Source organism: Somniosus microcephalus, chromosome 9 (genome assembly GCF_052327205.1).
Source record: "Somniosus microcephalus isolate GS21.2 chromosome 9, FLI_Smic_1.0, whole genome shotgun sequence".
Lineage (NCBI taxonomy): Eukaryota > Metazoa > Chordata > Chondrichthyes > Squaliformes > Somniosidae > Somniosus > Somniosus microcephalus.
In genome coordinates this window covers 132,793,614-132,816,679 of record NC_140995.1, presented here as the reverse complement: position 1 = coordinate 132,816,679, position 23,066 = coordinate 132,793,614, and the positions used below count along the sequence as shown (strand labels likewise).

The following is a 23,066-nucleotide window of genomic DNA, read 5'->3' as shown; positions in this document are numbered from 1 at the left end:
GAAGCTGTGTAGTTTTGTAGATTAAGGATATATTTTTTGTTGGTGAAAGCGGTATTAATAATTGTTATGAGACAGCTATACTCCCACTTTTGCTTCGATGCAAAGCTATTTTAGATGCACAAAAGTGTTAGTGTAACTCAGGAGTTGGATCAGCCTGGTAACTGTGAGCCACACTATGGTTCCAGAATGTAGATTCACACTGCTTGGTTTTCGCACCTGTGACAGGGAAACTGCAATCCAGTGCAAAACCAAGATGAAGAAGCTTCCAGACAGTCCACTGAAACCTTTTTAAACTTAGTTTATGATTCTTAATGTTAAGAAGAAGCCAATACTGTCCTCATTAACATTTAATCAGCAATCAGTCAATGACTATGCCCAGAGCTCCATTATTATTGTGCAGACAGTGACACAGAAAGAGAGAGTATAGGGGTAATTTTCAGACTTTGTGGTTCTGGTTGGGATCTCGCCCACTGGGAACGTGAAGTCAGAAAATGACCCCTCATATAATCCAGCTTTTCTAATTGTGCATTCTACAGGTACCAGTCTCTGACCAGTTCCTCCAGTGTAAGTAGCCACAGAGACAGCTATACTGCTTGGAACCCAAGTGATCAGACATTATTAAATAAATTGTTGTCCATTCGAAGACATTTATACTGAATAAACTACTGAAGACATACTCTACTATTTGTTTGAAAACACGTGCTGAATATGATGATGATGCAGTGACATTTTCCCAGTGATGTAGCCATTTGGTTCAATAATAGTCAGGCTTCTTTCCACAAACTCAAATACAAGTTACATTGCTGTAGCTAAATTATTGATTTTAGATAATTAGGTTCTTCTTTAATGAAGCAGTCTAGCTATCAGTACCTTGGTTTGGAAAAAAGAATTATGGTTAACATTCATTTTTTAATGACTTTTTGTTATTCACGGCTTTGCTTAAACAATGGGAGGCCACAAATCTACAGCCCTTCTGGCACACTCTCATAACTGGCCTAACATTTCTCTGCATAAACTACCCAATACTTTAGGATCATCCTACAGATCATCCTATTTTCCACTATCAACTTTATTATTTAAGCCTCTGCATCCTCATCTCTAACGAGAAGCATTTCTCACTAACTACTGCCCCATCTCCAACACAAGTCATCATGTCCCTACTCAAAAATAAGCAGCCTTGACCCCTCTGTTCTTGCTAACTAATGCCCTATCTCCAATCTCCCTTTCCTCTCCTTGAGTGTGTTGTCACCTTCCAACTCCATGCACATCTTTCTCCTGTAAGTCCCTGTTTGAATACCTTTAATCAGCCTTCCGCCTCTCCCACAGTACAGAAACGGCCCGACCAAAGTCAAAAACGACATTCTCTGCGGCTGTATCCAAGGTGCATTATCCTGCTTCATCCTTCTGCACCTCTCTGCCTCCTTTAACACAGTCAATTACACCATCCTCCTCCAACGCTTCTCCATTGTCCTGCTCAGTGGGATTGCCCTCGCTTTGTTCTGCTCTTAACCATCTGATTGTAGCCATAGCATCTCTAGAAGTGGCTACTCTTCCCACCACCTTAACATCTGTAGACGCATGTTCTGGGCTAATGGTGGGACTGCACATAGTGCCTCAGGTGTCTTTGCACCTGAAGATGGTTCCCCATTGGGTAGCGATCCTCCACATCCAAATCAGTTAAGCATATTGGAGTTCACACAGCCAGTCTTATCCTCCCAACCTTCACAGATGCTATTTGTATTGCTGGGACACTTGACACTGTAAATTCAAGTGTAGCACAGCCAAATGTAGGGTTGTGCAAAAAGCTGGAACCAGGGGAACGTAAAAAAGCCTTGCAAAATGTGTAGTACAAAAGTTTTTAAAAGTTCCCAGTCAAGTTGGTACTTGAAACGCAACCTAATCAACAGCAATCATAGAATCTTGCCACACAGAAGAAGGAAATTCAGCCTGCCATGCCTATGTCGGCTCTTTGAAAAAGCTGTTCAATTTAGTCCCACACCCCAGCTTTTTCTCCGTAACCATGCAAATTAGTTCTCTTCAAATACATTTCCAATTGCCTTTTGAAAATTCCTATGGAATCTGATTCCACCACTCTTTCAGGTAGGGCGTTACAAATCTTAACAACCCACTGTGGGGGAAAAAAAATCATGTTCATTTCCCCTCTAGTATTTTTGCCAACAATTTTACATCTATGACTTCTGGTTACCGACCCGCTTGCCAGAGGAAACCGTTTCTCCCTACTTGTTCTATCAAAACCCCTTATAATTTTGAATGCTTCTATTAGGTCTCTCCTTATCCTTCCCTGCTCTAAGGCGAACAATCCCAGATTCTCCAATCACTCCGTATAACTGAACTCCCCCATCCCTGGTATCATCCTAGTAAACCTCCTCTGTACCCTCTCCAAGACTTTGACATAAAGTGTGGGGCCCAGAATTGTACACAGTACGCCAGTTGAGACCTACCAGTGATTAGTAAAAGTTTAACATGACTTCCTTGTTTTTGTCTTCAATGCCTCTATTTACAAAGCCAGGTATTTCATATGCTTTCTTAACTGCCTTATCAACTTGCCCTGCCACCTTCAAGGATTTGTGAATATGTACCCCCAGGTCCCTCTGCTCTTGCACCCCCTCTCAAAATAGTGCCATTTAGATTATACTGCCTCTCCATGTTGTTTCTCCCAAAGTGCATCACTTCACACTTATTTGCATTAAATTGCATCTGCCATATGTCTGCCCATTTCACCAGTCTGTCTATGTCTTCCTGAAGTCTGCTACTATCCTGCTCACTATTTACTACATTGCCAAGTTTTGTATCATCCGCAAACGTCAAAATTGTACTGCCTATACCCAAGTCCAGGTCATTTATATATAATGAGAAAAACAATGGTTCTAATAACGACCCCTGGAGGACCCCACTGCATACTTCTCTCCAGTCAACAAAACATCCGTTCACCACTGCCTCCTAACCCTTAGCCAATTGTGTACCCAAGTTATCACCATCCTTTTAAAACCGTGTGCTTCTATTTTCTGAATAAGTCTCTTGTGTGGTACTTTATTAAATGCCTTTTGAAAGTCCATATATACAACATCATCTGCATTACCTTCGTCAACCCTCTGCTACTTCAACAAAAAACTCCCATCAGGTTAGTCAGACCTGACTTGTCTTTAATAAATCTGCGCTGGCTGTCCCTTATTAACCCATGTTTCTCCAAGTGAGAATTAATTTTGTCCATGACAATGGTCTCTAAATAAAAACAGAAAATGCTGGAAATACTCAGCAGATCAGGCAGCATCTGTGCAGAGAGAAACAGAGTTAACATGTCGGGTCGATGACCTTTCATCAGAATGATCTCTAGTAGTTTTTCTACTACTGACATTAGACTGATTGACCTGCAGTTACTAAGTTTATCCCGCTCCACTTATTTGAACAGGGGTGTAACATTTGCAGTCCTCTGACACCACTCCCATTTCAAAGGAGGATTGAAAGATTGTGGTCGGAGCTTCTACTATCTCCACCCTAGCTTCCCTAAGCAACCTAGGATGCATCGCATCTGGACCGAGTGACTTGTTAACTTTGAGTGTTGCCAACCTATTTAGCACCGTCTTTCTATCTATTTTATCCCATCCAATATCTCTACTCCCCTCTCCTCTACTGCGCCATTAACTTCATCCTCTTCTTTTGTGAAGACAGATGCAAAGCATTCATTCAGTACCTCAGTAATGCTCTCTGCCTGCACAAGATTTCCTTTTTTATCCCTAACCAGCCCCACCGTTCCTTTAATTATCTTTTTACTTTGTATATGTTTATATGTGTCAGCTGTGGCTCAATTGGCAGCACACTCGCCTCTAAGTCAGAAGGTTGTGGGTTCAAGTCCTACTTCTGAGACTTGAGCACAAAAATCTAGGCTAACACTCCAGTGCAGTGCTTGAGGGAGTGCTGCACTATCGGAGGTGCTGTCTTTCGGATGAGACGTAAAACCGAGGCCCTGTCTGCTCTCTCAGGTGGATGGAAAAGATTCCACAGCACTATTTTGAAGAAGAGCAGGGGAGTTATTACTGGTGTCCTGGCCAATATTTATCCCTCAACCAACATCACTAAAACAGATTATTTGGTCATTATCACATTGCTGTTTATGGGAGTTTGCTGTGTGCAAATTGGCTGCCGTGTTTCCTACATTACAACAGTGACTACACTTCAAAAAGTACTTCATTGGTTGTAAAGCATTTAGGGATGTTCGGTGGTCGTGAAAGGTAAATTAAAGTATTTTTTCTTCTTTAAAAAAAAAAAAAAAAAAGATTTTGGGGGTTCCTTTTTATGTTACCTGCTAATCTTTTGGCAATCTGGGGCCAAAAATCAGCAGGTCTGATGTTCAAGCACAAGTGCCAGGATGTGCCCACTGGGTACCTCTGCCACAGACACACCGGATTTTGCAGGATCAGGTTCCATCATTAACATTTCAATAGTGGACTCCCATGTCTCTATGGGCATATGTCCGGCACCTGCCACTACCACCAGTGTTAAAGAGGGCAAAGGTTAGTTCCCATTAGCTCCTTTCTAAGGAGACTGATTAAAAAAAAATGTCCAAAAATTTTCAAAAATTCAGATGGGTGCCATTTTTGCCATGTGGTAGACCGCCTCTTCTCACCCAGTGCACTGACCAGCCAGCATATTCCAAGCTGGGACCAAGAAACTCCTGGCTTAAGAGTCACCTCCCCCTGACAGGACTCCCTTTGGTGCAGGTGACCTTGCTTGGGTGGAGGCTTTGCCTCAAACAAGGCTTTCATGGCAGTCAAGGCTGGGACCTGGTGTAATCTGATCCCAGTATATTTCTCAGGTCTTCCACCTGACTTACAGCAGGGGAGCTCCAGTAATTCAGGGCCTTTTAAACGAGGCCTTAACTTGCCAGGACTGGTGTGTTTTTTTTATTCGTTCCTGGTTTGTGGGTGTCACTGGCAAGGCCAGCATTTATTGCCCATCCCTAATTGCCCTTGAGAAGGTGATGGTGAGCTGCCTTCTTGAACCGCTGCAGTCCATGTGGTGAAGGTGCTCTCACAATGCTGTTAGGTAGAGAGTTCCAGGATTTTGACCCAGCGACGATGAAGGATTGGCGATATACTTCCTAGTCAGCATGGTGTGTGACTTGGAAGGGAACTTGGAGGTGGTGATGTTCCCATGCACCTGCTGCCCTTGTCCTTCTAGGTGGAAGAGGTCATGGGTTTGGGAGGTGCTGTCGAAGAAGCCTTGGCGAGTTGCTGCAGTGCATCTTGTAGATGGTACACACTACAGCCATGGTGCACCGGTGGTGGAGGGAGTGAATGTTTAAAGTGGTGGATGGGGTGCCAATCAAGTGGTCTGCTTTGTCCTGGATGGTGTCGAGCTTCTTGAGTGTTGTTGGAACTGCACTCAACCAGGCAAGTGGAGAGTTTTTCATCACACTCCTTACTTGTGCCTTGTAGATGGTGCAAAGGCTTTGGGGAGTCAGAAGGTCAGACATTCGCTGCAGAATACCCAGCCTCTGACTTGCTCTTGTAGCCACAGTATTTATGTGGCTGGTGCAGTTAAGTTTCATGTCAGTGGTGACCCCCCCCCCCCCCCAGAATGTTGTTGATGGGGGATTTGACCATGGTAATGCCATTGAATGTCAAGTGGAGGTGATTAGACTTTCTCTTGTTGGAGATGGTCATTGCCTGGCACTTGTGTGGTGTGAATGTTTCTTGCCACTTATCAGCCCAAGCCTGCATGTTGTCAAGGTCTTGCTGCATTCAGGCACAGACTGCTTCATTATCTGAGGAGTTGCGAATGGAACTGAACACTGTACAGTCATCAGCGAACATGGTTCAAGAGAAGGTCATTGATGAAACAGCTGACCATGGTTGGTCCTAGGACACTGCCCTGAGGAACTCCTGCAGCGACTCTCACCTCTTATCCTTAAGGCACCCTTAAGACTTGCATTCGGACATGGCTCTGAGAGCATCACAACATACTAGGGCTGATTCCCAATCAGGTACTCCTGTTGAAGAACTGTACTTGCAGGGAATAGCTGATTAGGAAATCACAGGTCTGCAGCCCCTGATTTTTCAGTCCATTAATATAAATGCATGAAAAATCAAGATATGTGAGCCCATGATCTCCCAGCCAGCACTCCCTGTGAGTGCTGCTCCTTACCAGGAATGCCTGATTGGTGAATCAACAATACTATTTTGTGCCCAATTTGTCTGGTTTCCCTGGACAATGCATCATCTGCAGCTTGGGGAGGTGGGGGCTCGTGTTTCCATACGTGCTGCACTGAACAAGTTGACAGAAGGTGCACGAGAATAACACAGGAACCTTTCAGTTTTCCTCAGCTGTCATGAGAAGTCCCCACAATGACCTAGCTGATATTGGGTAGATGATTGCAATTTCCAGGTGGGGAGTGCAAGAGACAAGACACAACCAAGAATTCAGTCACATCTGGGTGAATGTTCATTTCTTCTTGAAGGTGCAGAAATTGTAAAACATATTCAGTTGTAATAAAACGGGCTCTTCAAGGACCCGAGTAGAAGTCCAGCATATTTTACCCTTTACGTAGCTAGGTTTAAAGTGTGATGAGGTGAGGAGTCACAACATTTCAAAGGTATACGAGATACTCAGGAGCACAATTCAGCAAGAATGGAAATGGGTATCAGCTTGGCTCTGTTGGCAGCACTCTTGCAGCTGAGTCAGAAGATTGTGGCCTAGAAATTCAGTCGCGTTTGCGCCCACTTATTGGCTATAGTGGTTTGCGCCGGAAGTTTTTTAGCGCCCGAAATTCAGTTGGTCCCTAACATCGGCGTTAGCCGGTAGCGCTGCGCCGGCACCGATGACGTCATCGGTGTGCGCAGCGCCCCGGTTCCAATGCTATTCCGTGCCGATGGCCAAATTCAGTTGCGGCCGCCTCGCCCGTAGCGGCCGCAAACAGCGTTTGAAAAACGGTGCCTTGCAGCTCCGAGAGGCCGGCGCATAAAGGTGGAGGGGCGGCCGGCCGCTTTCCCAGCGGCCGCCTGGCCGCACCTCCCTCCCCGGACTCCTGCACCACCCCCCCGCGGCATTGGTGTCTGACTCCCGCGAGCCCGGCACTTCTCCGTGGTGCCGGGCTCATTTGCCGGGGGAATCCAGCGGCAATCTCACGGCTGCAGGCAGCTCCTCCTTAAGAGAAGGAGGAGGCCTGCAGTACCCCAGCCTGCCGCACCGCATCGGGTGCCGCAGCGGCAGCTGGACGCCTGAAACTGACTTTCATCGCCCCAAACGAGGCGGCCAAACCCTGCAATAGCGCCCGCCTCCGTCTTGGGGCGGCGCAACTGAATTTCAGGCGGGCGCTACAGGAATCCGGGCGAGCGCAAAATTTCGGGCACTAAAGACCTGGCGCGGCGATACCGAATTTTTAGCCCTGTGGGTTTAAGTCCTACTCCAGGCCTTGAGAACATAATCAAGGCTGACAGTTCAGTGTAGTACTAAATTAGTATTTGATTGTTGGAGTTGCCATCTTTTAGATAAGATATTAAACTGAAGCAGCGTTTACCTGTACAGGTGGATGTTAAAGTTCTCATTGAACTTCTTTTTGAAAGGCAGGTTTTCCCCTCCTCCAACACCACCAAAAACTGATTAACTGCTTATTCATTCTTTTACTATGTGCAAATTAGCTATCGCATTTGCCTGCATAAAACAGTGACTACACTTTCAAAAGATAGCCAGTCCAGGTCCATGAAATGGATCTCTTGCCAATCTAATGGTTTTCTTTGAGGGTGTGATAAAGGAGCTTAATAGAAGTAAGACAGTGGATGTGGTGTAAAATCATAGAAACTTGTACACAGGAGGAGGCCTTTTGTCCCATCGCACCTGTGCTGGCTCTTTGAAAGAGCAGTTGTGCTTAGTCCCACACCCCTGCTTTTTGTCCATAACCCTGCAAGTTCCTCATCCTCAAATACCTGTCTAACTCTCTTTTAAAATTATTTATGGAATCAGCTTCCATTACCTTTTCGGGTAGCGCATTCCAGATAGTGACAAGTCTCTGAGTGACAACATTTCTCCTCATCTCCCCTCTAGCTCTTTTGCCAATTGTTTTAAATCTATGACCTCTGGTTATTGACCCACTCACCAGAGGAAATTGTTTTTCTGTATCTAACTCTATTTGGATTTCAGTAAGGCCTTTGAGACAGTTCCTCTGGAAAGGCTGGTACTGAAAATAAAGAAAGTAGGAATCAGTGGAAATATTTTACAATGGATAAGTAAATGGTTGACAGGTGGATTTGGATATACTTGGGAATTGAGCAGACAGGTGGCAAGTGAAATGTAAAATGCTTCACATGCGGACTAAAAAATCTAGGAAGGGACTATTACTTAAATAGAAAATAATGTTTTTTTTATTATTCATTCATGGGATGTGGGCGTCGCTAGCAAGTCCAACATTTATTACCCATCCCTAATTGCCCTTGAGAAGGTGGTGGTGAGCCGCCACCTTGAACCGTGCCATCCATGTGGTGAAGGTACTCCCATAGTTATGTTAGTGGAGGGAGTTCCAGGATTTTGACCCTGCGACGATGAAGGAACGGCAATATATTTCCAAGTCAGGATGGTATGTGACTTGGAGATGGGGGTGTTCCCATGCGCCTGCTGCCCTTGTCCTTCTAGGTGGAAGAGGTTGTGGGTTTTGGGGGTGCTGTCGAAGAAGCGAGTTTCTGCAGTGCATTTTGTAGATAGTACACACTGCAGCCACGGAGTGCCGGTGGTGGAGGGAGTGAATGTTTAAGGTGGTGGATGGGGTGCTTATCTAAAGAAGAATATACTTGTCTTGGAGGTGGTGCAATGAAGGTTCACTAGATTGATTCCTGGGATGAGAGGGCTGTCCTATGATGAGAGACTGTGTAAAATGGGTCTGGAGTTTAGAAGAATGAGAGGTGATCTCATTGAAACATACAAGATTCTGAAGGGGATTGACAGGGTAGATGCCGAGAGGTAAACTGTTTCCCCTGGCTGGAGTGTCTAGAACTCGTGGGCAGTCTCAGGATAAGGGGTCGGCCATTTAAGACCGAGATGAGAAGAAATTTCTTTACTCAGAGGGTTGTGAATCTTTGGAATTCTCTACCCCAGAGGGCTGTGAATGCTGAGTCTTTGAGTATATTCAAGGCTGAGATAGATAGATTTTTGGACTCTAGGGGAATCAAGGGATATGGAGATCGGGCGGAAAAGTGGAGTTGAGGTCGACGATCAGCCATGATCTTATTGAATGGCGGAGCAAACTCGAGGAGCCGTATGGCCTACTCCTGCTTCTATTTCTTATGTTCTTGTGTGCCAATCAAGCGGGCTGCTTTGTCCTGGATAGTGTCGAGCTTCTTGAGTGTTGTTGGAGCTACACTCATCCAGGCAATTGGAGAGTATTCCATCACACTTACCTATGGTTCCCAAAGATTTCCACCACCTCATGTCTGGGTCTGTTGTAGACTAATTGATAGAGGCTGATTGCCATGATTAGTCAACTCCATTATTGTTGTCTCATATGACTAACAGGATGGTAGAAGGCAAACTAGATCGACCTTGGTCTTTTTCGTTCAGCAATTTCTATGTTCCTAAGTTCCTAAAAAATAATTCCTTGGTTGTGAGTCACTTTGAGAAGTTCAGAGAACTTGATGAAATGCTGCATAAATGCAAGTTCTTTCCTTTTTTCTCCAAAGAGGAAGACATGGAATTATGTACACTGGGAAGAAAGAAAGCAATAATTCAGGCACAAAGTGGGCAAGGCAGTTTATAACACAGCTGGTTAGTTATGTGGACGATTTAATGACCATTCTAAGCTGTAAGAATAGCCTCTCTAGTGTTTCGTTATCAGTACAGTTTCCACCCCCCCCCCCCCCAAGCATTTATTCATTCTTTGCATTTTTCATTTTTTAATTACCTTAAATTGCAGGGCTTCTTTGCAGCAACAAGCTCAAAAAAACGCACTGCACAGGAGAGACAAAATTTGTCCATCTCTCTTGCCAACTAATGAAATTGCACCAGACTCTGGATAGTTTTGTGCTGTGGACCTGTGCGCACCAACAGCGGGGTTGAAGTAGCCAAAGTAACCCCTCTCTTCCATGGCTCAACTGGTTAAAGCAGTGAGCAGCTGATCCATGCAGACGAGGAAATTCCCAGGTTCGAACCTTGGTCGGCACTGAGTTAACTAATCACAGCAACAGTAATAGCATGGCTCCTAATTGCTGTCCTGCTGGAAAGTGCATAAGTGTGGATTTCTGTTGAGGATAGAAAGGGCTCAGTCATGATCCTCTCTCTTTTTCCCTTTCCCCTAAATAGCCTGCAGACACTCATCACCCAGGCTTGCACATAAAGAATGGATAGCAAAATACTGCGGATGCTGGAAATCCGAAATAACAACAGAAAACGCTGGAAAAACTCAGCAGGCCAGGCAGCATCCGCGGCGAGAGAAACAGAGTTAACGTTTCAGGTCGAAGACCTTTCGTCAGAACTGGAAAAAAACAGGAAAGGGGATAGATTTTAAAGCAAGTAGGGGCTGGGAAAAGGGGGAGGGGATGAAAGAACAAAAGGGAAGGTCAGCGACAGGATAGAAAGCAGGAGAGATTAAAATACATTAAGAGACATTGAGAGACATTAAGAGATATTCAAGGAACAAAGGATGGCTCTGGATGAAGTGTGAATGGCCCTGAAAGAATGAAGGACAGCTGCCATGTGGGAGGGAAGATAAAAGCTCAGACGAAAGTGGATTAAAAAAAAAGAGAAAATATATTATGTATATGATAGGGGCCATGGTTATAATCTGAACATAAGAATGGACACTGACCTGTGCAATTGTTTGTCAGCAAGACACAACAGCATCAGAAGAGTAGGAAGGTTGGGGAGAAAAGAGCCAAAAAAGAGGATAAAACAAGACTTGTTTTGTGTAGGACCCTTGCAAGCAACTGAGAAGAGATGATTGCATCAATCCTTGCAGGTCCCACAGACTAAGCTTTCTCCTTCTACTCCAACACAATTTACAAAATATGTGTTGACCATTTAAAAAAAAAGAAGCAAGTACCACTTGTAATATTCAAAATGTCATCTTTACTGCAGAAATGATGCTAAGTTTATTTGGACTGCCACTAACTTGACATGTAAACTGAACTGAAATGTAATGCCAAGACTATTTTGTGTTTTTTTTGTGTGCGCACTCAAGTTCTAATAGTGCAGGTCCTTTGCACTTATAAATAGATTTGTGTCTCGTCTCTTGAGTGATCTGTGGAAGGAAGGGCATGTCTTTATATACAGTTGTTCTAATAACAGTTTTTGTTTTCCAGCTGGAAAGTTACTTATTGCACCCTTGATGCTGGTTTTGGTGGTGGTACTAGGAGCTATAGCATTTGTAGTAGGTAAGGAATATAGCCTTTCTTTTGTGATTTCATTGATGCAGTTAATATAGAATTAATAAATGTTCTGGAAGTTCATTGAAGCGCTTTGACTTCAGATGAGAGATTTTCCAGCAAATGTCTTTAGAACAGTGATTATTGTATAAGTTCAATGTGTTTAACTCACTCATTTATTCATTTGAGGACACTATCAGCTTTTTGCCTGAAGAAACATTCCTGTAGTTTAACAGCTGCAAAGGGCACTCGGCTAGAAATTAGTCTGGGCCCGTTTTCGGCACGCGCCAGAACAGAAAGGCCAGAGATCGTCCTGAAATTGGGCCTCGGGCCTTATCAGCATCTTCGGGGTGAGCCTTTGCCTCCTCCACAGACAGCCCACCTCATGAGAAAAATCCATTTCAGGCCGCCAGCAGAAGCTATCGGGTAAGTTCCGGGAGGGAGGGTCGGAGGAGCCACTCCTGCTCCTCTTGGCTCCGCAGAAAAGTTTAGTTGGTGCCGCAGGCCCGACACCTGCTCCACTCGTCGGTAACAAATTTTGTAGAGGTCTGAGGCCCCGCATTAATATACTTAATAAATGTTTTATAAATACATAATGAGCAAGAGGATAACTAAAAGAAAGAGTCGAGCCTATTAGAGACCAAAAAGGAAACTGGTGTGTGTGGAGGCGGAAGACGTGGGTATGATTCTTAATGAATACTTTGGGGTGATTTTCATTCAGAAGTCGGGTGGGAGGCGGGACTACAACTTTCAGGGTTGTAGTCCCACCTCCATCGAGATGCGGCCAATCCACGCGATTTTAACTTGATTGACCTTGTTGAGCCCGCCCAGCGGGCTCAGCAGGCCAATTAAGGGCCACCCGGCAACATGTGACGTCACAGACTGAAATTTCATCTGTCAAAAGACGTTTTGACAGGTGAAATATCAGTGTTTCACCGCTGTTTGAAGCTGTCAAAAACTGACAGTCTTACTTCTAACCTGAGTCCTTCTACACAGACTCGGTTAGAAATCTCACCGGCACAGAAAGCTGCAGGCTGTCACTTTTGACAGATCGCAGCCATTTTGCTTTCTGTGCCGGTTAGATGACAGACTCCCAAAACCTAGAGGAAGGAAGGCTGTAAAGGTAAGTACAGGTAATTTAAATTTCTTTACACACTTTAGACACACCAAACACACTTACCTTTGCACTCATGCACCCATCACTCACCTGAACACCGAAATCTCGATCCCTCCAAGTCCTTCAACCCGACGGCCCGACGACTCTAACTTGGTGTGGTTTGGAGCCATCGGGAATCCCACACGACAACCTTCAAAATAGGGATTAGGCTAAAAACTGCCTGTTAACTACCTGTTAACAGGCAGTTAATTGTCACTAATCCCATCCCGCCTCGGGTAGGCGGGTCCCAGTGCGGGGCGGGTACCCGCCTCCTTTGAAACTTACATGGAGGCGGGATGGTGTCGGGACTTTAACCCCCCACACGCCTCCAATCCCGACTCCACGGGTCAATGAAAATCGACCCCTTTGTGTCTGTCTTCACAAAAGAGAGTGACGATGCAGACATTGTAGTTAAGGAGGAGGAGTATGAAATATTAGATAAGATAACCATAGTGAGAGAGAATGTATTGAGGGGTTTAGCAACTTTAAAAGTAGATAAATCACCAGACCTGGATGAAATGTATCCCAGGCTGTTAAGAGAAGCAAGGGAGGAAAGAGCAGAGGCTCTGACCATCATTTTCCAATCCTCTCTGGCTACAGGTGTGGTACTGGAGGACTGCTAACATTGTGCCGTTGTTTAAAAAGGGAGAAAGGGATAGACCAAGTAATTACAGGCCAGTCAGCCTAACCTCAGTGGTGGGCAAATTGTTGGAAAATCTTCTGAGGGACACTTTAAGTCATTTAGAAAGGCACGGATTAATCAAGGACAGTCAGCATGGATTTGTTATGGGAAGGTCGTGTCTGACTAACTTGATTGAATTTTTTGAGGAGGTAACAAGGAGGGTCAATGATGGTCGTGCGTTTGATGTAGTTTGATGGATTTTAGCAAGGCTTTTGACAAGGTCCCAAATGGCAGCCTGGTCAGACAAGTAAATGCCCAAGGGATCCAAGGGAAAGTAGCAAGTTGGATCCAAAATTGGCTCAGTGGCAGGAAGCAATGAGTAATGGTCGATGGGTGTTTTTGTGACTGAGAGGCTGTTTCCAGTGGGGTTCCGCAGGGCTCAGTACTGGGTCCCTTGCTTTTTGTGGTATACATCAATGATTAGACTTGAATGTAGGGGGCATGATTAAGAAGTTTGCAGATGATACAAAAATTGGCCGTGTGGTTGATAGTGAGGAAGAAAGCTGTGGACTACAGGAAGATATCGATGAACTGGTCAGTTGGGCAGAAAAGTGGCAAATGGAATTCAATCCAGAGAAGTGTGAAGTAATGCATTTGAGGAGGGCTAACAAGGGAATACACAATAAATGGTAGAATACTGCGAAGTATAGAGGAACAGAGGGACATTGGAGTGCATGTCCATATATCCCTAAAGGTAGCAAGTCAGGTAGATAAGGTGGTTAAGAAGGCATACGGGATACTTTCCTTTATTAGCCGAGGCATAGAATAAAAGAGCAGGGAGGTTATCCTTGAACTGTATAAAACACTAGTTAGAGCACAGCTAGAGCACTGTGTACAGTTCTGGTCACCACATTACAGGAAAGATGTGATTGCACTGGAGATTGTACAGAGGAGATTTATGAGGATGCTGCCAGGACTGGAGAATTTTAGCAATGAGGAAAGATTGGATAGGCTGGGGTTGTTTTCTTTGGAACTGAGGAGGCTGAGGGGAGACTTGATTAAGGTGTATACAATTGAGGGGCCTAGATAGAGTGGATAGGAAGGACCTATTTCTTTTAGCAGAGAGGTCAATAACCAGGGGGCATAGATTTAAAGTAATTGGTAGAAGGATTAGAGGAGAGTTGAGAAATGTTTTCATCCAGAGGGTGGTGGGGGTCTGTAACTCACTGACTGAAAGGGTGGGAGAGGCAGAAACGCTCCTCACGTTTAAAAAGTACTTGGATATGCAATTGAAATGCCGTAACCTACAGGGCTACGGACCAAGAGCTGGAAAGTGGGATTAGGCTGGATAGCACAGACATGATGGGTTGAATGGCCTCCTTCTGTGCCGTACATTTCTATGATTTAAGGGGCCCACCCCCCCCCCCCCCCCCCCCCCCCTTCCTTTTTGTATCTTGTTAATACTGGGAAGGAGGTTGGTTGACATTCTAAACAATTGCTGGTTTATCCTGTCCTGATCTATATTTTTTTCTTTAAACCTATTGCATGTATTTTGTGGAAGCTTGAACAAATATTTCTTCTGTAATCCACAAGTAACTGCATAGAAAGTATTGAAGTGCACTTGAGTAGATTCCACTCTTGCAATAAAGCACTATTTGGGAACCAAGCATTTTCTTTGAGGTGAGGAACTTGGTATATCTGATTTTAAGAAAAAATGCAAAGAGACAGAAAAATAATAAGAAGTGGTGCTGACGTCTTGATCTTTTCACAACAAACTCCAGTTCTGGAGTAAGTGCAAACAGGAAATTCAAAGTTTTAAAGAGTGACTTCCTGTTATTAACAGCAAGTTTCAAGTCTGGCCTTGTTTTACAAGGAGAATTTTTTTTTTAACCATAGACTTCCTGGCACACACTATCTGAATGCAGTTTGGCTTGTTTCCTCAATTTGTGCTCGGTCGTAGAAATCTGTAAGCCAGCAAACAAGTAAATCAATAAACTGCGACAGAGTGTCTGGGCTTGATGGAGAGAAATTAAGCACAAAAAATAGTGGCGTTGACTCCCTCCTATCTTTAGATTACTCTCCTCCACAACTAACATTTAACCTAGAGGGAATGCAGATGAACTGCTTCAATATTTTTTGCCTGTGCTGGATTTCAGCTTGCTACCATTGCTGTATTTAATCTGCAGTGCTGCTGCAAGTGTGATAGTAATGCTGTCAAGTTTATTTTATATTATGTTATGTCCCTCCATCATAAGGTCAGAAGTGGGGATGTTCACAGATGATTGCACAGTGTTCAGTTCCATTTGCAACTCCTCAGATAAGAAGCAGTCCATGCCCATATGCAGCAAGACCTGGACAACGTTCAGGTTTGGGCTGATAAGTGGCAAGTAACAATCACGCCACACAAGTGCCAGGCAATGACCATCTCCAACAAGAGAGCGCCTAACCACCACCCCTCAACATTCAAATGCATTACCAAGGCCAAGTCCCCTAAGCTCGACACCATCCAGGACAAAGCAGTCTGCTTGATTACTACTTTATCCACTAGCTTAAATATCCACCCCTTCCCCACCAGTGTACTGTGGCTGCAGTGTTTACTATCTACATCGAACAAATCACCATGGCTTCTTAGCAGCACCTCCCAAACCTGCGATCTCCAACGCCTAGAAGTACAAGAGCTGGAGGCGCAAGGGAACACCATCGCCTCCAAGTTCCCCTTCAAGTCATACACCATCCTGACTTGGACATATATCACTGTTCCTTCATTGTCACTGGGTCAAAATCCTGGAACACCCTCCCTAACAGCACTGTGGGATTACCTTCACCACACGAATTACAGCAGTTCAAGAATGCGGCCCACCACCACCTTTTTGGGGCAACTAGGGGTGGGCAACAAATGCCGGCCTTGCCAGCGACACCCCCATATCCCAAGAATGAATTTTTTAAAACTGCATTGGTGCTACTGCCTCTAATGGCATGAGGGAAGAAGTGCTTCTTTATGCAGATCTCCACAAAGCAGAAGTCAATGATAACCCTCATTTACCCTCTAGCACTGCTAGAAATTGAGTGGTAGCGGCCCAAGAGGGAAGCGGGGTGCTACTGGAAGCGCCTCGCCTTCCTCTTGGGGTGCTGCGAGGTAATATCGCAGCACTACGTGCCGTGGTATTGCAGGCCTTCCTCCCCTTCTTAAAGGGGAGGGGCCTTGCGCAGCGCGACCCGGGGCCCAGCTGGGCCACCAAGGATCGGCGTGCCGGCAAAAGATGTCCCTCACCCTGGCACCAGGTAGGCAACATACTATGTGGGACTCTCTATTTTGCTTACAAAGGATACTATCTGTCCCCCTAATTATAGAATCCCTACAACTACCACATTACACTCCTCTCCTCCTCCTCCCTTAGGACAGCCTCCTGCTCCAAAGTGCCATGGTCCGCATTCTGGCTGTCCTTCCAACAGTCTTTATCCTTGTCCTCACAGGTAGCAAGTACATTGTACCTGTTGATAGGATCAGGTTCTGTGGATCCTCATTCCCTTTATACCTGGGTTCCTCTTACTCTGCACACTGGGTTCCCCTTACTCTGTTGACTATCGGTCACACCAGCCCCGTTCAGAATCTGCTCCTCTGAGGTGTGACCGAAGTCTGGAGCAAACTGTCCAGATACCCCTTCCCCTCCCTTATGTGTCGGAGTGTCTGCAACTCGCACTCCAGCTCAATGACTCTCAGCCGGAGAGATTCGAGATGGAGACATCTCCTGCAGACATGTTCGCTCGGGACAGTCTCGCTGTCCACGAACTCCCACATAGTGCAGTCCAGACACACAAGCTGCTCTGCCATATCTTAGTCTAACCTCGTTTTATTTATTTAATGAGTTAAAATCTTTATTCAACGATTATTTATAGTTATATTAATTAGTTTATCTAGTTACGTTTTGAATTTAATAAAGTGCATTATAGTTTCCCGCTCCTAGTTTAAAGCACTATCCCAGGAGAAAAAGTTAATACTCACCAACCAATCACCTATCTGCTGTCCTGTGACGTCACTCCTTGTTTTTTTTTGTTTTAGAATTTGTTGGAGATATACCGCCTCCTCCAATGCTGCCGCCGCTCATGTCCGCGCTGCCCCACCTCTCGCTGTTTTATATCTTACCGCCTCCTCCAATGCTGCCGCCGCTCGTGTCTGCGCTGCCCCACCTCCCGCTGATTTATATCTTACCGCCTCCTCCAATGCTGCCGCCGCTCGGGAAGTGTCGGACAGGGTTCCTACTCCTGATCACCATAAATGCTTTTGTGAAGAATGTTAGAGGGTTTGGTTGTGCGTCTCAACATGTTCACCAGGACCAAAGTGGATGCTTTTTGCAGCCGATGCAGAAAAAAAGAGCACAGAGTAATTAAAAGTTCTCGGACTAGATTTTCCGGTACAGGTGCGGTTTACTTCTAAATGGCTAGAAACGGGTGCAGAGCTCATCTGAAGTTAGTGTCTGGTTTGCACAGGATGATCATGGTTAGTTCATTATCATAGTTACTCACGGCTTCAGATCCAGTTTTTGATGTGTGCAGGGAGCTAATCTAATGACAGGTCCATAAAATTGCTGTTAAGGTGAAATTTGAAGGAATATGGATACTATAAAAAGGAAGGGGCAGAGCAGGAGGCCAACATTTCTTAGTCTTGGGAGATGCTCAAAAGGCAGTTCAACCTATTTGCAGGCAAACAAAAATGAAAAGAAGTCTAATGTGGAAGCATGAAACAGAGACTACAAGCAAGTATGTGTGCGGGAGCTGCGAATGGATACATACTGGAGCATTCGCGATGCTGAGGACATCGTGGATAGCACATTTAGGGAGTTGGTCACACCACAGGTAAAGGCTGCACAGGCAGGAAGGGAGAGTAGTAGGCGCAGGCAGGTAGTTCAGGGGTCCCCTATGGCCATTCCCCTCTCAAACAGATATACCACTTTGGATATTGTTGAGGGAGATGGCTTATCGGGGGAAGGCAGCAGCAGCCAACTTCCTGGCACCGTGGGTGGTTCTGCTGCACAGGACGGGAGGAAAAAGAGTGGGAGAGCTATAGCGATGGGGATTCTATTGTAAGGGGAATAGATAGGTGTTTCTGCGGCCGCAAACCTGACTCCAGGATGGTATGTTGCCTCCCTGGTGCAAGGGTCAAGGATGCCTGCGCAGCTGTAGGGCATTCTGGAGGGGGAGGGTGAACAGCCAGTTGTCGTGGTGCATATAGGTACCAACGATATAGGTAAAAACTGGGATGAGGCCCTAAAAGCTGAATATAGGGAGTTAGGAGGTAAATTTAAAAAAGGACCTCAAAGGTAGTAATCTCAGGATTGCTACCAGTGCCACGTGCTAGCCAGAGTAGAAATAGAAGGATATTTCAGATGAAGTGGCTAGAGGAATGGTGCAAGGGGGAGGCATTCAAATTCCTGGGACATTGGAACTGGTTCTGGGGGAGGTGGGACCAGTACAAACTGGACGGTTTGCACCTGGGCAGGACCGGGACCGATGTCCTAGGGGGAGTGTTTGCTAGTGCTGTTGGGGAGGGTTTAAACTAAAATGGCAGGGGTTTGGGAACTTGTGCAGGGAGACAGAGGAAAGGGAAGCAAGGATAGAAGCAAAAGACAGGAAGGAGAAAAGCAAAAGTGGCAGTCAGAGAAATCAAGGGTGTAAATCAAACATGGCCACAGTAAATAATAATTCTAAAAGGTCTAAGAGTGTTAAAAAAAAACAAGCCTGATGTTTTTGTGTCTTAATGCGAGGAGCATTCTTAATAAGGTGGATGAATTAGCTGCGCAAATAGATGTAAACAGATATGATATAATTGGGATTACGGAGACATGGCTCCAGGGTGACCAAGGCTGGGAATTCAACATCATGGGGTATTCAATATTCAGGAAAGACAGGCAAAAAGGAAAAGGAGGTGGGGTAGCATTGCTAGTTAAAGAGGAGATTAACACAATAGTAAGGAAGGATATTAGTTCTGATGATGTGGAATCTGTATGGGTAGAGCTGAGAAATACCAAGGGGCAGAAAACGTTAGTGGGAGTTGTATACAGACCCCCAAACAGTAATGCTGAGGTTGGGGATGGCATTAAACATGAAATCAGAGACACGTGCAATAAGGGCACAGCAGTTATCATGGGTGACTTTAATCTGCATATAGATTGGGCTAACCAAATTAGTGACAATACTGTGGAGGAGGAATTCCTCGAGTGTATACGAGATGGTTTCCTGGACCAATATGTCGAGGAACCAACGAGAGATCAGGCCATCTTAGACTGTGTATTATGTAATGAGAAAGGATTAATTAGCAATCTTGTTGTGCGAGGCCCCTTGGGGCGGAGCGATCATAATATGATAGAATTCTTCATTTAAGATGGAGTGTGAAGTATTTGACTCAGAGACTAGGGTCCTGAATTTAAATAAAGGAAACTACGATGGTATGAGGCGCGAGTTGGCTTGGATGGATTGGGGAACCTTACTTAAAGGGTTGACGACGGTAGGCAATGGCAAACATTTAAAGATTGCATGGATGAACTACAGAATTTGTTCATCCCTGTTTGGCATAAAAATAAAACAAAGAAGGTGACTCAACCGTGGCTAACAAGGGAAATTAGGGATAGCATAAGATCCAAGGAGAGGACATATAAATTGGCCAAAAAAAGCAGCAAACCTGAGGATTGGGAGCAGTTTAGGATTCAGCAAAGGAGGACAAAGGGATTAATTAAGAGGGGGGAAATAGAGTACGAGAGTAAGCTATCAGGGAACATAAAAACTGACTGTAAAAACTTCTATAGACATGTGAAGAGAAAAAGATTGGTGAAGTCAAGCGTAGGTCCCTTGCAGTCAGAATCAGGGGAATTTATAATGGGGAACAGAGAAATGGCAGACCAATTAAATACATAATAACAACAGAAAATGCTGGAAAAACTCAGCAGGTCAGGCAACATCCGTGGAGAGAAATTTGAGTTGACGTTTCGGGTTTGACCCTTCTTATACATACTTTGTTTCTGCCTTCCCAAAAGGAGGACACAAATAACCTCCCAGAGATGTCTGGGAACATAGGGTCTAATGAGAGGGAGGAACTGAATGAAATCAGTATTTGTAGGGAAATGGTGTTAGGGAAATTGACGGGATTGAAGGCCGATAAATCCACAGGGCCTGATAATCTACATCCTAGGGTACTTAAGGAAGTGGCCCTAGAAATAGTAGATGCATTGCTGGTCATCTTCCAAAATTCTATAGACTCTGGAACAGTTCCCATGGATTGGAGGGTAATGTAACCCCAGTATTCAAAAAAGGTGGTAGAGAGAAAACGGGGAATTATAGACCGGTAAGCCTGACATCGGTAGTGGGGAAAATGCTAGAGTCCATTATAAAAGATGTAATAGCAGAGCACTTGGAAAACAGTGACGGGATCGGACAAAGTCAACGTGGATTTACAAAAGGTAAATCGTGCTTGAATAATCTACTGGAATTTTTTGAGGATGTAACTGGTAGAATAGATAAGGGAGAACCAGCGGATGTGGTGTATTTGGACTTTAAGAAGGCTTTCGATAAGGTCCCGCATAAGAGATTAGCGCGTAAAGTTAAAGCACATGGGATTTGGGGGTAAGGTACTGACTTGAATAGAGAACTGGTTGACAGACAGGAAGCAGAGTTCGAATAAACAGGTTTTTTTCCCCGAGTGGCAGGCAATGACTAGTGGGGTACCACAGGGATTGGTGCTAGGACCCCAGCTGTTCACAATATATATTAATGATCTAGACGAGGGAACTAGATGTAATATCTCCAACTTTGCAGACGACACAAAGCTGGGTGGGCGTGTGTGCTGTGAGGAGGATGCAGAGAAACTCCAGTATGATTGGGCAGATGCAGTATAATGTGAATAAATACGAGGTTATCCACTTTGGTGGCAAAAACAGGAAGGCAGATTATTATCTGAACGGATATAGATTGGGAGAAGGGGAATTGCAACAAGACCTGGGTATCCTTGTCCACCAGTCGCTGAAGGTAAGCATGCAGGTGCAGCAGGCGGTTAAGAAGGCAAATGGTATGTTGGCCTTCGTAGCGAGAGGGTTTGAGTACAGGAACAAGTATGTCTTGCTGCAGTTATACAGGGCCTTGGTGAGACCACACCTTGAGTATTGTGTGCAGTATTGGTCGCCTTATCTGAGGAAGGATGTTCTTGCCATGGAGGGAGTGCAGCGAAGATTCACCAGACTGATACCTGGGATGGCAGGAATGACGTATGAGGAGAGGCTGGTTCAATTGGGCTTATATTCGCTGGAGTTTAGAAGAATGAGAGGGGATCTCATTGAAACTTACAAAATTCTAACAGGACTAGACAGACTAGATGCAGGAAGGATGTTCCCGATGGCGGGGGAGTCCTGAACCAGGGGTCACAGCCTAAAGATAAGGGGTAAGCCATTTAGGACAGAAATGAGGAGGAATTTCTTCACCCAGAGAGTGGTGAACCTGTGGAATTCTCTACCACAAGAGGCAGTTGAGGCCAATTCATTAAATATATTCAAGAAGGAGTTAGATATATTTCTTAAGGCTAAAGGGATCAAGGGGTATGGGGAGAAAGCAGGGACAGGGTACTGAATTTGGATGATCAGCCATGATCTCATTAAATGGCGGAGCAGGCTCGAGGGGCCGAATGGCCTACTTCTGCTACTATCTTCTATGTTTCTAAGTAATGGATAAGCCTGGCATCTAATCTCTTGTTTGGCTGCTGAAGTGGAAGTAATGCTGCATAAGCTGGTTGCAATAAAGGTGGCCCTGTTTGCCACTGCTGGGCATCATTCCCATAGAGCACCGGTGTAGCGTGCCTGAAAGGAGCCAGAGCCAGAGGCATCTGCAGGTGACCTTATAGCAGGGGAACTAGCTCTACATCTGGCTTGCTGTTGACTGAGGGCCTGTAAATACAGTTTCCCCAAAGGTGTGCCAGGATCTGCAGACATATTTGGTGACACGGCAACTATTCTCTGACCCTTCAAGCATGGCTCCCAGCTGGGAGCGTGGGATTGGTGAATTTACCCTATAGTTTGTTCCTCTCCCTCTTCCTTTGGGGAAATAGCCATTCTTTGCTTGTCAGCTGCCCATAGTGGCATCAGTACTCCATGATGCTGTATGTTGGAGCATTAATGAGTGTGGTCCTCAGGCAAGATACTGTGGCAACCTTGTAGTAAAAGGTTCATGAGCAACACTGGTCTTGTATTTCTGTTTGTGAATGTGCTTGTTCAGGGATCCTTTTCTATTTTATGGCCATTATTTCCCAATTGTTCTTTTAGTCTCATGTTAGTTATTTGTCCCATTTTATTTGATAGAACTTTATCAAGTAATGCTTTTTTTCCTTAAAGAAACACAGAAAATGGTGGAAATATACAGCCGATCAGTCAGCATCTGTAAAGAGAAAAGACCGGTTATAACATTTCAGATGTGTATCCTCCATCATTAAACTACCCAATATTATTGTTCTCTTGTATATATCTCTGAACTGTTTGCAGATCTTCCCCCTCTATTTCATCTTCACTGTTCAGTAGCCTATAATACACCCGACAATTATACCATTTCCCTTCCTATTCCTTAAATATGTCCATATATACTTCTGTCTTAACACAATCGAAGGACCTCCTTTTGTAACATTGTGATAGAATTCTTGATTAATACTGCCACCCCATCCTTTTTCTTACTCCCTAAGCCATGTCTCCATTATAGCTACTATATCATATCTCTCATTAGCTTTTAATGTTTCTAACTGTCCAATTTTGTTTTGAATGCTTTGTGTGTTCATATACCTATTATTGATTCCAATTTTTTGGCAATCTTATTCATTACTTCTCCTTCTGAACTGTTCAACACTCTATACATCCGTTATTTAAATAATCTTTCTCATTGCTAGAACAAGTTATGT

At 44.7% G+C, this 23,066-nt stretch overlaps 1 protein-coding gene across 2 annotated transcripts in view; it reads left to right on the top strand.

Annotated features, from left to right (window-relative positions):
* The window catches only part of rnf217 (ring finger protein 217), a 181,756-nt gene that overhangs the window by 136,964 nt on the left and 21,726 nt on the right, over window positions 1-23,066 (top strand). For both annotated transcript variants that reach the window (XM_085997216.1, XM_085997215.1), the window contains exon 5: window positions 11,304-11,375. In XM_085997216.1, coding sequence (XP_085853342.1) covers window positions 11,304-11,375 — 72 coding nt within the window. The remainder of the gene's footprint in view (window positions 1-11,303; window positions 11,376-23,066) is intronic.